This window comes from Haliotis asinina, chromosome 8, assembly GCF_037392515.1.
Source record: "Haliotis asinina isolate JCU_RB_2024 chromosome 8, JCU_Hal_asi_v2, whole genome shotgun sequence".
In the NCBI taxonomy this organism is placed as follows: Eukaryota; Metazoa; Mollusca; class Gastropoda; order Lepetellida; family Haliotidae; genus Haliotis; species Haliotis asinina.
The window spans coordinates 24,544,868-24,562,865 of NC_090287.1; the positions used below are offsets into that span (position 1 = coordinate 24,544,868).

The window sequence follows — 17,998 nt, forward strand, 5'->3', positions numbered from 1 at the left end:
AAAGTATAATTACTGTTAATATTTCACACGGAAGTCAAGGTCTGAGCATTGTCAAAACACTTGGAACAACAGATCCAAAACACCTGTATTTTCTTCTTTGTGAAAATAATCCCGTTACACACTTCACCTAACTCCTGGAGACAATACATAGTCTGAAAGACACAAATTCCTGTGTAAGCGAGTCCTGTGAAGCTGTATCAGAGTGTCACCCCCGAATATCGCCTTACACCCACACCGCACCACACTCCTTCCTTGCCAATGCCATTAACCTCATCAAATGGGTGTTTACATAGGTAATCATCTTTCATCTCGGCAACATCCAGCCTCAGGCCAATAAGAAAACATCCCTGTGTTCTAGATCCTCCCTCTGCTATGACAGGTAGGCTAGCCCACGCTGCTTTAATTAGACTGCAGGTGACCCGACACGACCCTGCTCGGTGATGGTATCAGAACAAGGTATTTGCATCTGTGAGAGCTAGATCTACCCCTGGGCTGTGGTCATACTGCCCTATATAGGTGGACATAGAGCTGTAACAATGTCAGGTAAGTGGGGAATGATTACTTAGTTGATTACGAGGTATTCATTGATTACAAGGAATCAATGGTTAATGGTTAATCGACTAAGACATTCTTTGTTATGTAGTGGAAGACCCATGTGCAGCCAAGAGAACTGGGATGATGACATTACCTAACCAGGTTTCATTGATTTTAGAAACAGTATTCAGGCTGTAATGTGTATGTCTATGTTTTTTCATGATTCTGAATGCTGCAGAAACAGATCGGTCATATACCATGTGTATCTCAAAGGATATTTATTCAGATTTGTAGAACATAACCGTTTTTGTTGTCTAAGACACGCTGCTATACTACCATGATTATCGGTGTTCAAAATTAGTCAAGTTCTGGAGCAACTGAGCTTTGTTGCTATATGACAAGGCCCTAAGGTCTTTCATGCTTAGTTTCAAACACAAATCACTCTTGATTAGTACTGACCAAGTAAACGGTGCACACCTCCTGATGAACTAAAGCATAGTATATGAAGTACTTTATTTAAGCATTATATTTCTCTAGTATTTGAAAAAAAAAAAATTCTCCATGATGAATTCATGAATAAGAAATACATCTACCTAGACTTGCCAATCTTCATGATGTGTATTAAGTAGATGGGACTTGCCATTCCTCAGTTTCAATGCAGGTCTAACTCCTGCTAACATACAGGCACACTCACATACAAGCACACTCCCAGATGTTAAACTGTAATCCCAAAGGATACAGGGCCTAGATTTTCTCTTAGCACTAAGATAGCCGTAAGTTAATGTTAATGAATGGCACTTACGACTATCTTAGCGCTAAGAGAACTTCAAAAATCTGGGCACAGGTCATCAGCACCCTGGTTTGACACAAGTGTGTTGTTAGAGCTGAACCAAACGTAGGATGTTTCAAATGTGAGGGAGAGAGTTAAGTTTTGCGCCATACTCAGCAATATTCCAGTAATATGGCAGTGGTCTGTAAATAAAGTCTGGACCAGACAATCCAGTGATCAACAGAATGAGCATTGATCTGTGCAAATAGGGACCGATGACATGTATCAACCAAGTCAGCAAGCCTGACCACCCCATCCTGTTTGTCGCTTCTTATGATAAGCATGGGATACTGAAGGCCAATATTCAAACCCAGACCTTCAGGGTAGTTGAAAAAGAAAGGTTGCGTGTCATCATGCTCCAAAAGAAAGGACTGTTGCTCATGCTATCAGTCACTTGTTCAATAGGCCATAATTTAAATTTTACAGATTGCCATGATCATAATGAAGTAGCAGACAGAATATTCATGACTGTTAGTTAACAACTCTCAAGCAACGCTGCACACTTGCTTTCACCTCTAGTATTACATCTGACATTTAACAACATCCCTGTACATGAAGTGTAAACATTGTAAAGTCTGTGTGGTTTTGGTTACTGAGGCAAGTCAACAAGGTGAGAGAAGGGGAATGCAATTGGAACTAAACAAACCATATGTCCAATGTAGTGCTAGCTAAACTACACATTTCACTGTGCTATCTCTAAAAAGGTACAGCTAATGGTTAACATTATCCAGCAAAATGTTGGTAATCATGGTGACATAGAACAGTGAAATGTTATATTGCCATGGATAGCAGAAACAATACTTGTACAATATTACAGTTTTGTCATGACTGCCTAAGTAGAGAAACCTGGTCAAGACCAACCAGGAGATAAAAGAGTGAACATTGCTCCTCTAAACCACAATTACCCCAAAAAGCTTCATCCCACACCAGTCTCATTCAAGGATAAATCTGACTCATACTCAGTAACACAAGAAGATCCGGGCCAGAATTGGTCTTCAGTGACCCATACTTGTCATAAGAAGTAACTAACGGGATCGGGGAGTCAGGCTCACTGACTTGATTGTTGCCACAACCAAGTCCCAGTTCCATAAATTGATGGCCATGATGTTGATGCTGGAGTGTCTGGTCCAGACTTGATTTTTTCGCAGACTGATGCCATAGAGCTGAAATATGGCTGAGTGCAGCATCAAACATCAAACAATGACATGCAACAAGTCACCATGTGAATGTGATGATGACAGACTAAAGAAATAAGTATCAGTTCCACAAGCCTACTCGCATACACTTTGTCTGTAAACTCAACCAAGATACCTTTCAGTTTTAGAAATGAACTTGGTAAGTGATTATATGTAGAATTTTAAAAGTAACGTTTCCATTGAGGCACCAATGGGTATTCCTATGCAGAACAGACTCTTAGGCCTAGATATTCAGAGAATTGATGATGAGGTTTTGTTATTTTGTCTGTTGTTAAACATGGCATTGATTTTGTCAATGACATGCAGGGGGTCGCTCAAGCATAACTGTGACAAGAAGAACATCCTATTCATGTGTTATTCATTATTCTATACAAGAAGACAAAGTCATCAATAACCCCCACAATGGCAAAATATCCTTTATGAACATGTCTACAGGTTACAATTATGCCAAATGTTTTGGTATGCATATAGGAAAGTGGAAGGAGAGTAATGAAAGGTTTTAAAAGATGGCTCCTGAAAGGGTCACAACCACCCATTTCTGTCTATGTCACACCTGTTGCCTGGGAAACCCAAAATATTTTAATCAGAATTAAAAAATTACCAGTACACCACTAGACCAAGCTATGTGCCAAGTTTGGTGAAGAAATAGTGAACAGTTTTGAGTTCTGCTCTGGAAAAGAGCACTACCACCAATTTCAGTCAAAGTCAAAGCAGTTGCCATTCAAACGCCAAAAATATTTCATTCAGAATTCCCAAATTACCAAAAGCCACCATTACACCACCAGATCTGTCTGTGTGCCAAGTTTGGTGAGGAAATATTGAACGGTTTTAGAGTTCTGCTTCGGAAAGGATAAATGTGCAAAGATGGGCAGACAGGTGGACGGATGCACAGACGCACAGGCGCACAGAGTGCAGTTTAACATCCCACATTGTTACCAGATGACCCTATGTTCCAAGAAAAATTTGCTTTGTTTGCTGGGCTTCTCATTTTCAAAACAAAAGGATCACTTTTTTGTTCACTGAAGGTCTCTAAGGTCCCTTTCAGCATACTTCAATGAGCACAACTTACTCACAAAAACAACCAGCTGAACAAATAAAGCACATAGTGTTTTAGCGGTAAAAGTCAACAACTGACTCTTACCATCTTCACACAATCTTAACTACTAAAAAATTACACTTCCCTCTACCTAGAGAAGCATTCACCACCCTGACAAGGACAACTGCCACCACTACAGAGGTGTATAGCTTGTTGACATACCAAGACACACACAGAATGGTCCATCAAGTTAGACAGGGCACACAAATCCAGGGTCAAGCACCTATATACTAGTGGGGCCAATCTCCAGTTTGTCACCTTGGGGAAAGTACAGGCCAGATAGACGCGTGATACGGTCATAGACTACCCAGGGTCAAGCATTTATATCTACTGATGTTGCCAATATCCATTATGTCCCCATGAGAGGTAAATTATATACCTGTCACCTGTGTGTATTATACCTGCAATAAAGGCCATAGGCTACATGTGGTCAAGAGCCATTCTGTGTTGATGTGACACCCTCTACAGATTCTGAAAGGTGTTAAGTGATCTACTTGCACACAGATCATGCTGATCTCAGCATTATAACTCCAAAGAAGATAAGGACAGTGTTATGATAAATGATCTGTAGTAATGTAATTGAAATAGGCGATCCTTTACTTTTTGTGAGTAGCATACATATATGAAACATGTCAAGAGGCACTCCAACCACTTGGAGTAGAATTAATGTGGAGTACAGCAAGTTATTTCAGCAGATATTTGTTCAGTGGATTGTTCAACCTCACACTGCAATATTCAGATTTTGTGGATGTAGAATGGTTATGCCTTGATCAGTCCCAAATCTCTGACTTTACAAACAGTGGCTAAAGAGATGCCATTTATCCCCTGATGAAAAGTTTGTTGAACAGTTGTGTTGTTGTTTACTCCAGAGTCAACGATTTTCCAAGTATGTGGCTGTGGTCTGTAAATGTAAATAATCAAGCCTGAACAAACACCCAGTGATCAACAGCATGAGCATCACTCTACACAACTGGGACGTGATGATATGTGTCAATCATGTCAGTGAGCCTGACCACTCGATTCCTTTAGTTACGTCTAACGACAAGCATGTGTTGCTGAAGACCAACTCTAGCCTGGATCTTCATGAGGCCCCCTGTTAAAAGGAAACCAGCACCTGTATATTTTACTGAGGGTACCAAAAGGATAACAGGAACGCTTGAATTTTCCTGCAACCCTGTATTTGTTTCTCTCAGTATATATCCTGAACCCTGGTCAGTCTCAGTCCTCTTCATTCACCACAACTCATTACGCTCAAAGCAATACACATTGTACGGAATCATATCACTGATGCTGCAATTTCCCAACAAAATCAGTGAGAAAAGCAGTGCCTCAACGGGATCCTAACTGCTCAAACTCGAGGTCCAGATGTCCTTGTCAAAACCCCAGTGGAACAAGTTAAGATGTTGGGGTCCCTAGATTTAAACACCATAGGAGGAAACCAATTTCCACCACTGAACTACATGAACTAGCCTCCCTTGAGCATGCTGACCTTGATGAAAGAACCATCAGACAGCAGAGAGATGACACTGGGTAGTCATGTTTGCATCAGGCTTTAAACAACTCAACAGGTGTTTGGTAAACATCTTTATGTAAAGTAATTCACACTCTGGTGGTCTAGCTGATTCTACTAGGGCTCACTTGTGTTACTTCGGAGCAACTGAATTGCATGACTACATTATACAACGTGCTTAACTTTGTTAACATTTAACAAATCCAGAAAAGAAAAGAAAAGTTGTTTCCAATTCATAGCATTCAAGGGTGAAAAAATAATATATAAAACATCAAGCCATCCCTGGTCATAATGTGGGTCTTGGGGGTCCATTAATGCCTCTCCGCATTATCTATGGAAGTCATGGATAACCTTCAGTTTAACAGCGGTGTCGCGAAGAGCTTTTTTGAGAGGGATGGATATATATGAGTGGATTACTGAAAATCGGTAATGACACCAGGTGTTCTTAACCCTGGAAAGTTACATGTTGACATGCACATGAAAAACGTAGACTTATTCTGCTTTGTTGTTTATTGTCTATGATGACACATTTTTTATTGTGGAGGAATATTTTTGCAAGTAAAGTTCTTTGAACTACAAATGATGTGAACTACAAATGTATTGAAGAAATGTGAGGAATGTAATAAATTAGAGGTTAGTTAAATCAAATCCAGTGAACAGATCCATGTTTGTAGGTAGGTATCATGAGTGTGTCACACGAGTTGTTTCCTTCAAAAAATAGTTTTAATTTGGACAACAAATTTCAAGGTTGTATCTGCAATAAAAAGGGAACAGGATAGAAACTGTTTTTGGACGCATCAATCAGATCACACCATGACTGTGATTTCCACATTTTTCAACAGGTTCTCCTACCTTGAAGACAGTTTCAATAGCTTGCTTTTCCTGTGACTTCATAACTCCGGCTGCCAGCAGATGGGTACAGAACTGATACACCAACACCCTCAGGTCATGCTTTGTCAAGAATGTGTGCAGGTAGTGGGTGTCATCAAACCATGATGTCAGCCACTGTGCCAGCATCTGGCCTGGAATAGTGGGGAGTAAAACCAGTAGTATACTATGGCAATGTAGGAACATGAATGAATACACAATGTCATTTAGAAAGTGGTCAAATGTTATACTTAAGACTACAGTAATGTAATTTTCTTGGTGTGATTCTCATCAAGGATTTGAACCTCAAACTCCCTCAAGTCCAATGAAAGCACTAGAATATGTACTTTACTTGGACAGAGAAATCCTATATAAAACATTTGCTAAAGACGAAAAAGTAGATGCATCCACCCAAATCAACTAGAAAATATCATTAGTCTGAAAAATTCCTTATAAAAAGGAGGACTCATTGCCTTATTAGCCTATATACAGACAGACAAATGTTGAACATGCATCCTGACAGTACTATGTGACTGACAGATGAACATTGTGTATTTTTCTTAGAGTATGTGTAATTTCTACAATGTTTAGGACACAACTGTTTTTCAAAGGGCAAAATTATATTTACATGGGATCAAGACTCAGTAGACCCCAGTCACTGTAACATTCTGTCATCCAAACCTACCTTCAAATACCTCCATTTGTGAGAAATCCAATTTGCCAGGAATGGTTCTGGGGTACTTGACTGCATCATCAAAATTGACTGGTTTGTATGAATCTCCTGTAGAGCTCTGTTTTGATGGAGTTGTTATCTTGGGGCTGGACTTGTCTGAGTCTGTAGTAGACTCTCCAGGCACACCTGCCACTTGGATGTTGGTGACGAACTTTTTGTCACCTGGTTCATCATCAATGTCTGTTTCCATATCATGAGGTACAGATTTTGGTTTCAGGGAGACCTCATCTTTCTTTGAGGGTGTATTAAACCAAGCTCGCAGTCTCTTTTCATCCAGATCTCGAGCAGCTTGGTCTAGATCAGTTGCCACTGGTCCCCTTGGACCTCGTGTTGGCCGTCTTGACGTGTAGTGCAACTTTGGCAAATGCTTCTGTTGCAGCAGTAAATGTTCCCCACTCAGAGACAAACTTCGTGGAGGGGCTCCACCTGAAACACCATCTATTTCTTCATCATCCAGAGGAATATCACTTGCAGACATAGTTCGAGAAGTTCGGGGAGAGACTGATCTTGTTGAGGACTTTTCAGACGATTGGGTCAAGCTTCTTGGAGAATGATGAGACAGTTCTCCAATAGCAATATCACTACTTGACAAAGTCCTTGACGATCTCCTCGATGGCTGTTCAGATATAGTCTTAGCTGAGCTGATCAATCTAGCTTCTGAAAGTATAGTGGTAGGATCCTTATTAGATGACGTTTCTGATTGTGGTTGATCAAGTGCTGAATTAGATAGACTCTGAAAGGACAAATCAGATGATTCAGTTTCTACTGAACTGGAAATCTGAGAAGAGTCAGACTTGGAAGTCTTTGGGGGTGAATCTTGCTTGTCAGCCATATTTGTGATTGAAAGACTCTTAAACTGAGAGATAATATCTTCAGCAGCATCAGTATTTTCTAAAGATGATGATTTCTCTGCTGCAACTTCTTTTGTAACAGTCTTTGGCGAAGTATTTTCAGGTTCTTTTTCCAAAGGCTTAACAGTCTGTAACGCTCTTGCAGCTGGTCTTTGTCGCCTAGGTCCAGAACTTGAGGATACTGAACGAGCAGCAGGAAGTCCCACGATGGAATCTGTTGGTGTTTCAGTTACAAGCTCCTTATCCATAGATGTTCTTCTTGGTGACATTGGGGCACTAAAATCAATTGAAACTGGTGGAGGCATTGGATGAGATGGGATACTAATTGGTTGAGAGAGAAGAGTTTTCAGGGCATCCTCAGTTAAACTTCGTGATGCATGTTCAATCGGTGGTGGCCTTCTCCGAGAGGTTTGTGATGGTGGCTCATCAGTACTGGTTGGGACACTTGTTGATCGGGACAGAGGGGTGGTTGTTGAATGTACAGGAGCATTTGCTTCATCCTCATGGCGAGATCTCCTTCTTGGAGACTGAGATATAGATTCATCTGGCAGGGGAGGAGGTGGTTCTGATGGAAGACCAGGAGGTTGAGAATCAGAGGATTCACTTTTATTTGAAGAGAATTTGGACTGACTTGTAATCCTTGACCTCCAACGCTGAGATCTCGATGCTGAACTTGGCTCTGATGGTTGGGATCTTGGACTTGTATCAGCAGGCATTGGTGGAGGAGGATCTGAGGGTAGAACAGGGGGCACATCTCGGTCACCAGAAACATCTTTCCTAGCTGAACGCCATCGGGATTCCCTTGATGAGCTGCCTCCAGTCTGAGTTTTGTCCGAAAGGAGTATTGGTTCATTGGGTACAGCATCATTAAAAGTTATATCCCTGATCCTTGATCTTGATGTACTGTGGATTTTAGGCTGAGATTCATCACTTAATCGTCTCCTGCGAGTTCTGGTAGATTCTGTTTTGTCTTTCTCCTCCTCCATCATGAAAGGATATGAAATAGGTATATGATATGACTAATTATCACAGCAGAACATGATATGTGGAATGAAGGAAATACTTGATGGTCAGATCATTCTTTCTTGCCACCAATCTCTATGTTTGAGACTGGGTCCGCCCTCTTCCAGCCTACACTGAAATACATAGAAAAATACATGATTAACAGATTATAATATATATATATAAACATCACTGTTATATGACTAAAAATTCTGTCTCTGTAAACATGAACAATAAGTGAGCAGTTATCACATGAAATCATACAGATTTCCATTAGGAATTTTCTACAAGAATTTCTTAAATTCAATCATTAGTTTTCTTAACTGTACATAAGATCCTGAACAATGCTTGCTTACAAAATTAGTATTCAGTATTTGAATATATCAGTAACAAGACAGCTCTTACAAAAGACAACTAGTACGATATCGTGACCAAAAAAAAGAATACAGATTGATAATGCAAAAGAAATCCCAGTCTCATCTGTCCTCAAAAACAAATTCCACTTGGTGTAAAGGAAAAAATACTTAGTAATTGTCACCATTATTTGAATAGACCACTGAGAATCAATGATGACACCAGGTGTTTATGGTGTGCATATCCTTCACCTTCACAAACGTATAAACTTGGTCACATTGACATATGCATGAAATAATGCATAATGCAACATTAAACTTTAACTCACGAATTTGCATGTTAATTAATTATCTGTAATTAGTTTCTGCACACTTCAAGATGGGGCATGTCCTTTATTTGGCTACCATAAACTTTCTATTCTGTTCTCTCAGCACATAATCAATAATTACTTACAGCATATACATGATGTGGAGGTCACTTTATAGAATTAATGTCACGATTGTCAGGGGAATTAGTTCAGAACTTATGACTTAACATATGAAAAACAAATATTCTGTATCATAATTAAATCATTTCATAACACATTCCATAAGAGATGATTCCAGTTTTAACATGCATCTCACTACCAACATTTTGTAAAAATAACACAATACATATGAAACTATCCCATGCATGTTGACATCTATAAAATTATGCTAACATATTTACAACAACAGTTTGGCATTTGTCTGAAATTGTCTGTCTTTTTATGAACTTTGGATTACTGTCAGTCTCACACAGATCCTAATTACTAACACTAGCTTGATCTGTGTGAGCAATATGAAATCAGGTTTGTTTTGTCACAGGTTGAACAGTGGAGAGTATTTTATGAGTGTTTCAACATTTTCATGCATTTCCACAAAAAATAGTCAGTGCATATGTTACAATGCATATTCATCATGCAAATTATCATTATCATTTCATGTACATCATATATTCAATCACATTTGCAATATCATCCTGTCATAAGGTTCATACAAGATCATATTTGCAATGTAATACGTTCAACATATTGTTAATGCAAAGCATCAATACTTTTAGTTTTTAACAGATGTAGGCTACCTGTTTCAAAAAAAAGTATAGCAATTAATTAGATGCGTTCTGCATTGAAAAAGAAACATTGCTCAAGACATAATCATATCTAACAGAACACTTCTTTATAACATGGAACATTCATTAGAACTGCTGAACTTAACATTTCAGTTTTTCACATGGGATCCTGTAACAGCAAACAGCATGATAACAATGGTTAAAGCTGCCAAATCAGACTTCAGAGTTCATGAGTTGTGGAGAACACTGACTTTGTTATTGTGAACTGGTTACGGGATCATCTTTTATAACATTGCCATATATATCATAGGTCTGTTATGTCTAAGCAACATATACTTTCTTTTGTAATGCATAAAATTACAAAATGAATAAAACATATATTATCACTTTTCTCGTGAGTGTTGAATATTTTCATTAACGTGCTGCCTCATATAGCTCATCTGGCCATGACTAACAAAATGACTGCTTTCTTTAACACTGTCTGACATTTTCAGCGTGAAAGAGACAGCTTTCACCTCATATTTTCGTTGTTCAAATTGGGTTCCACTTTGCAATTATAAATCCGTTTGTATTCTGAATCTATATGCAAGAATGTGCAGGGGCAGTAGAATCGTGGTTTGGTTGATGGATATTTTGACAATGAAAAATATCTTTCAATGATTTGGCACAGTTAATCGATAACCATAAACCACCAAATTTTTAATTTCAACAGCAGTCTAAACATTGCACGTGCGATTTTCATCTGGAACAAACAATCGAGTCAATGGATACGTTTCAGGAAATGGGAATATATACCGTGTAACTTGTGTTACAGATAGCCAAGCTTCGGGGTAAGAAAGATGGCATCTACACTCTGAAACCATCCAAAACTTCAATACATACGTTTTACTTTTGAGTAACTACAACATAGTTCATTGTGCACCTTTAATCAAATTACCATGGGATTCCATAATCAAATAAGCGTCTCAGCTGAGCTGTCAAATGTCATTAATGAATTATTCGTATCATCAACCGTCCCAATGTCACTTTAAAAATCAGTTATTTTGCCCATATTTACATACTGTTTTGCAAGCATTGGATTGAAATGGGTACTTCACGCAGACATTCATTTTCCCACGCCCATCGAATCAAATACCTGTTTTTATTAGTATTCCGCCATGTTTTGTGACTGCAAACAAAGGGCGCATAACTCTAATTTATTATCGTTGTCAAATAACAGTGCTTATCTCCCTTCGACATTCCCTCACATGTGGGAAGCCCACTTGTCAAGTTCATGTTTCCTTCCCTCATTGAACGCAAAGTTGCCCGATTTTGACTTTTTATTTTTTACTATGAATACACTCAAACGTTGGAATTTTCAGATCAAACACTATTTGGTCGAACGAGAGACCAAACTCTGCAGAATCACCAGCCTGACACTGACAAGTATAAATATAGTTTTGAAGCGTAGTACAATACGGGGTTGATGCGCTACATCCTGATATCACATTTTCAAGACCAGCTAATTTTTTTATAGACTCATGGTGACGAAATACATTACCTGTTTCCCCTCGCCACAATCTGTGTCGATATTTATGCCGTTTCGGGATGCTATGACCTTCACTACGCTCGACGACCGGGCGCTCTCGTAGCTGATAAGCTCGTTTTGTTTCCATTTCAAACAATTGGTTTTCCGTTACGGAGCGTTTGTTACGGCAGGGTGACTATATACAGATTATAGATTGTAGACAGGTTTTAGATTATCCCTGGTTTCGGTGTTAGAGGATATTAATTGTGTGTTGCAGTTTTGGAAGCTTATTTACCTATTTTGGTGATTTTTTTCATCTGTTCAGGGTGTATGTGAGTTCAGTTTTTATGATATAGACCCATTTCCCTTATTTCGCAGTTGCTCGAAATGCATTGATTTAATATTGAAGATGACTGAGCCCCATTTATGAACGCTCACTTGTTGATAGCTGTTCTGTTGAATTGTTCGCTATTTGCGTGGTAGGCCTGTTTCTGGTGTGGTCCGCCATGGTATTGCTGGAATATTGCTGAAAGTGACGTAAAGCTGAACTCACTCACTCTTGCGATGTATATAAAACATATTACCAACTACGTATGCAGTATATCTGTAGGTATATAATTATAATCTAAATGAAATCCAAGTCAAGACTTTGTTATTGTTACTTCGGAAGTTTTCTTCATTACAACATGTCAACACATACTGATCGGGTTGACAGTTTGAAAAAAGGTGGCAGATGATTTTAGTGGGATGAAAAGAATATCTTTAGTTTCATTGAGGTAGGAGTTTATGGGAATTCAGTATTTTTCCTTCCCTAGGAATGAGCTGAGCATCAACCGAAATGACTGCTTAGATTTTATCAAATACATCTGGAGATACAAAACGCACGCCACTAATCGCGTAACTCAAAGTTCCAGCTGTTTGATAGCAGTGAGTAAATATGATTGACTCTGGTCCCGACAATCCTGTGATTCATATGACGTGGAGCGACTCAATGACACGCTGTCAGCCAAGCCATTGGGTCGCCTCTGGAACTAGCACAGACTAGCAAGAGCTTAGTTGTATGTCGGAATCCCCTGCGGACTCTTTCAAAAGGAGGAGCGAAAGAAAGCACGACGTTAACCCCATTTTACCTTAAAGGATTAGCCCAATTCAAATGCGACCAAGAACTAATTTTATTTTCAAAACAATACTGAACAATTTCTGACTGGAATACACAATTGCTTTCAAAAACATCTTACTGACATTTCACAAAGCACAAATTTCATTCGGACTGATGATAAACAATATGTGTGTCTGAGTTTGTTTTGGTTTGTGTCATGTCTGTGGGGCACTGCATCCAGTAACCTTGCTCGCTCGTTACATCGGAGGCTTGGGTACGATTCCCCCCCATGGGCACCACGTCTGAAGCCCATTTCTCGTGTGTCACCGGTCGTGATATTGCTAGAATATTGGTAAAAGCACTAACTGCACCACTATGGGGCTGTGCGTGTGATTTAAACAGCCCAGCCCAAAGGGGGTGCCTCCGACATGTCTACCATCACCGCTGCCGTAATGCAAGTATAATCTACAACCAACATGGAATTCTTTGTTAAACAATATGAGATTCTGATTTCATTTCCTCATTACTTATACATAAGTTCTTCCATACATATGTGGGGATTCGAATCCTTGCCTTTTGTATGCAGAGCGATTATTGTGCTGTCCTAACAACATGAACGTTTTGTAAACGTGAGCACTACTTTCAGACAACTGTTTACTAATTAACAGAATTACGGTGCATTCGTTTGCTGGAACTATTACAGTCTTTAACGACAATTACAACCGCAGCTATTAATCAGACAATTACAACCGCAGCTGAACATGGACTAAGGAGTGTACCTACCCAGTGCATGTGAAGTCAATTAGATCTTTACTTGCTTCTACCCATATCTGCTAATCCCTTGTCCCTTGTGAAAAATCTTCCCTTGTGTAAACAATATACCCTTTTTCTGTACACCTCGTCCTTTCATCACGTTTCTTATTCATTTATTGTATATACGTGCAACACTGACTTCTTGTACAGATTAGAATATATAGTCATTGATGGATCTTGTTTGTATCAGTTCACCTGGCGAAGGAGCAGGGAATAGCCCAGAAACGTTGTCACATACAATGTACAGGAAGTTGTCATCCATATTATTTGTCTTTTAATCGGCGGTTTTACTCAACACATGGACGATAAAGACACCTAAAGGTAAGCACTGCATTGACGGCATGTAAAGTAATCCGAAGTCAAGTACTGCTCTGACGACATGTAAAGTAATGAAAGATCAAGCATTGCACTGACGACATGTAAAGTAATCGACGACCAAGCAGTGCACTGACGACATGTGAAGTCATGAAAGGTCAAAGACTGCAATATCCGACGTTTGAAATTTTCGAATGTCAAGTACACTATTGCCAACAGAGAGCAAGCGTTGTGTAAGCGACATGTATCATCAAAGTTGAAGTACTGTGAATCCACATACGGCGTCAGCAAAGACGAAACACTGTATACCAGAAATGTTGAGTGGAGTTCAGACACTGAATAGGTAAGATTGAGCCAGCGTTACAAGCCGTACAGACGACACGTGAAGTCATCGAAGTAGGTCACGTGATTGCATCCGGGCGTTTCCAGGCACATGAGCGTGCAGTCTTCTATGGGAGATAGCTCTATATCCCCGAAATATGTCCAGTCCGTGGAGTTGGGGAACACAAACCTACCATCAATGAAGTCGTTCTGAACCTTTCCTGTGAAAAAAAAACAACATGCAATCATGACTATATATACCGTGAATTATGATATCACAATCGACGTTCTTTCTGGACTACCGCAGTGGTCAAATGGAGAGAATTCCCGTGCCCCAAGTATCTCAATCCACAATGTCTCCATCGCTATCATATCGGTTCGACACACATTTTACCACATTGCGAACCCTGGATTTGTTTGCTTGTTGTGTAACGCCGGTCCTTTCCAGCCATATGAGAGCTGTCCGTACATAATCAAACCTTGATCAGACAATCCAGTGATTTGATACGATGATATGCAAGTGGCAGTAAGCATGTTCAACATGGGCGGATCCAGCGGGGGATGCGGCGCGCAGGGGTGCGTCCCCCCCGCCCCCCCTCCCCAACCCCCACAATTTTTATCCTGAAATTTTGTTAAATGGCCATTGAAACACGGGTGAAAATGAAGTAACCCCCAGTGACCGAAGTCTCGTACAACTGGTTGACTTCCCCCGTGGTGTACCTTGAATGTTACTGACAGCGACTGTCAAGTATCGTAGAAGTACCACAGATTTTACGAGCTCTTCAGATTGTTAATCCATCCTCGTAGTTGACAGAGTATCTGCCTGCATAACATCCTATTGTGGAGACTTATCGGAACGTATACCCTGGAGATATTGAGGATGCATTAATAGGAGAAGGTCGTGGTTTGACCACCAAACCGGGTCATACCGCGAAAGTAAGGAACTTGTTGTTGCCCTGCCCTGTAGCCCGTACACTGTATCTGAGCTTCATATCCATATTAAACTGATATTTCAGAAGTGCAGCACTGCAAAACCGACATTTGTCCGGAATCATACAAACACCAAACGTACATGCGGATAGATGTAGCTATGCACATGCAGTATTCTTGAACCGATAGTTAAATCGCTTTTCAAACCTGTTACGAGAGTATGGCTCAATGTGAGTGACGAACATTTTACAACATAGGATCCATTATTACCCCTGAACTTCCGGGTTAGAATTGCTTTTCAGCAACCCATGCTTGTAAAAGGTGACTAATGGGATCGGGTTTTCAGGCTCGCTGACTTGGCTGACACATGTCACAGTATCCCGATTGAGTAGATCGTTGCTAATGATTTTGATCACTGGATTGTCTAGTTCATACCTGTTTATTTACGGATCGCCGCCATATAGCTGGAATACTGCTGTTTGTTGCAAATTGCGTTAAACAACAAACGAAGAAACCTTTAGCACAACCACAGAGAACCATATCATTTAGTATGCAACATATCAACCAAATGATGGACGGTTTAAGTGAATGAATTGTAACATGTCTACCTCCAGGGCCAACTCTAGTGTCCGACAGCGCAAAGTCTTTGATTGTCTTTGGGCAGTTCCCCGCAGGGGTGAAGGTCTGAGCAGTCGGGGTATCTGTATCCAAGAGGAGCAGAGGTTGTTACAGAGCCGGGGGTGCTGTTGTGAAACTCAGTGTCATTCTTTATTACTACAACATACAGTTATGAGAGACAAAAAAATGAATATGAATTTTTGTGAGCCGACTTGTTCTGACGCAGCGCTATGTCATAAACTTACATGAATATATTGTTTTCAGAACTACATATTATCGACATCGGGACCGACTTGCTAAAGTTTAGTCAGTTCTTGTATCTCCCTCAGAATATTAAAAGAACATTGCTGAAACCAGCCTTAACCTCCATTCGTTCATCCACACCTGACAAATTATGAATTATTAACTTGACAAAGTTTTTTTTCTCCAGTTGGTTCCTGTTTTCTTTGCATGCATCGAGTGAGTGAATGAGTTTAGTTTTACGCCGCACTCAGCAATAGTCCAGCTATATGGCGACGGTCTGTAAATAATCGAGTCTGGACCAGACAATCCAGTGATTAACAACATGAGCATCGATCTGCGCAATTGGGAACCGATGCCAGCGAGCCTGACCACCCGATCCCGTTAGTCGCCTCTTAAGACAAGCACAGTCGCCTTTTATGGCAAGCATGGGTTGCTGAAGGCCTATTCTACCCCTGGACCTTGACGGGTCTTGCATGTATCGAAGACACGGTTGTCAATTTCTACATTTTCGGTCGTAATATTTCGAATCAGTAAGAAATCGTATATGCCACGAAAGATTAAATAAATCCACAGTACGCTTGCACAAACATCAGTGAGTGAGTAGTTTTCCACCGCACTCAGCAATATTCCAGCAAAATGGCGGCGGTCTGTAAATAATAATGAAGTCTGGACCAGAGAATCCAGTGATCAACAGCATGAGCATCGATCTACGCAACTGGGATCCAATGACATGAGTCAACCAAGTCAGCGGGCCTGACCACCCGAACTCGTTATTCGCCTCTAACGACAACCATGGGTTACTGAAGATCATTTCTAACCCGGAAATTCACGGGTCGCACAAACATCAACACAGTACCTGGAATCTCACACACATAAGGATAAGCAGTGTCACATCTGTGGGCATCCCACTGTATGTCGCCTGGCACGAAGCGGCCACTCACACATGCGTGACCACTTGGTTCAGCAGGTGCCCACACTGAGCACGTGACCGGCGTTTCGTCACGCCACATGTAAGTGCCCGCAGTTGAATTGTGGAGTGCACCAGTCCAGATGTAATAACCACCACTGAAACGACAAGCATGCACTTGCAGGTTCTCTGTAGAAGGACTTGTACGTTTTCCGAGCACTGTAGCAGCCGAATGATTAAAGTGTTCGCATGTCTCGCGTAACTACACTTGTATGAACTGTGCGCGTCTCCGCTGCCAAGTTATTGCCTGGATAGTGATAACGATGGCCCAAAGTCTTACTATTAGAACAGAAATAGAAGATCATGCAATGCCAAAACTGGATTGTTTTATGCACAAACTTTTGGTTCCCCAGTATAATATAAACAGTGTCATGAGAAATATACATTTTGGGAAGTAGACAATTAATTCCTGTACTTACTAATCGACCGGCATATTCGGGTGATTTAACCCGGTATGTATACATTTTGTATAATTTTATTCTGTGTTATTAAGTATACAGCACCCTGCCAAGGGCGAATGGATTGTCAGACTGCCTTAATTAACTATAGTGTAATAATAATAGGCCAAATCATGCTCAGTCTCTTTCGACGTTTTCCGGGATCCCTCGCAGGAAAGACTGGTGTTCAAGTTGTTCAGTCGGACAAACCAGGTTCGATTCCACAAATGGGAGAAGTGTGTGAAGCCCATTTTAATGTCTTCTTAACATTTCTAAAGCGCTCGCTCGTGACGCCAAAGACCCAAGATCGATTTCAAAAACGGGAACTGCGAGGCCCATTTTTTGTGTTCCCCGCTGCTATACAGCTGTAATATTGCTATAAACTGCGTAGAACTAAACTCGCTCATTCACTCCTAGTGTGTTACTAAAAAAACGCCAACGTTTCCACGACGACCATGGTGAAAGACTAACATCGATCTGATGTACTTACTCAAAAGTGATTTTCTGGACCATGTCGTAGATCCAACTGTTTTCCTCAGGTGTTTCAATCTTGACCAACTCCATGTTATGGGTCCGGCAACATGCACGTGCCAGAGTCCATGGATACCAGGTATCACTCAGGAACAAGTATTGTCCGTGACCTTCAACCGAGTACTTTTCTTCAGATAGACGCAAAACATTACGACA

The 17,998-nt window shown here is 40.4% G+C and overlaps 2 protein-coding genes across 2 annotated transcripts in view; both read right to left on the reverse strand.

Annotated features, from left to right (window-relative positions):
• Positions 1-8,703, reverse strand: part of LOC137294556 (protein cappuccino-like) — a 66,495-nt gene extending 57,792 nt beyond the window's left edge. Inside the window, exons 1-2 of the mRNA XM_067825601.1 lie at positions 6,718-8,703; positions 6,018-6,187 (exon numbers count right to left, since the gene is read on the reverse strand). Of these exons, the coding sequence (XP_067681702.1) occupies positions 6,018-6,187; positions 6,718-8,605 (2,058 nt within the window). The 5' untranslated portion in view covers positions 8,606-8,703. The remainder of the gene's footprint in view (positions 1-6,017; positions 6,188-6,717) is intronic.
• A 4,023-nt stretch (positions 8,704-12,726) lies between these two features.
• Positions 12,727-17,946, reverse strand: LOC137294904 (C-type lectin domain family 19 member A-like). Its single transcript, XM_067826074.1, has 4 exons — positions 17,802-17,946; positions 16,764-16,972; positions 15,655-15,747; positions 12,727-14,337 (listed from the first exon to the last, which is right to left on the reverse strand). The coding sequence occupies exons 1-4, from the start codon at positions 17,873-17,875 to the stop codon at positions 14,156-14,158; spliced, it is 558 nt and encodes a 185-aa protein (XP_067682175.1). The 5' UTR covers positions 17,876-17,946; the 3' UTR covers positions 12,727-14,155.
• Between the last annotated feature and the right edge of the window lie 52 nt (positions 17,947-17,998).

Excerpts from the sequence above, each read along its gene's own strand:
- LOC137294904 (XM_067826074.1), bottom strand. The coding sequence starts at position 17,875 with ATGGAGTTGGTCAAGATTGAAACACCTGAGGAAAACAGTTGGATCTAC. Across the intron at positions 16,973-17,801 it reads GTCCAGAAAATCACTTTTGA|TGGTGGTTATTACATCTGGA; the intron begins GTAAGTACATCA and ends TTGTCGTTTCAG. Across the intron at positions 14,338-15,654 it reads CACTAGAGTTGGCCCTGGAG|GAAAGGTTCAGAACGACTTC; the intron begins GTAGACATGTTA and ends TTTTTTTCACAG.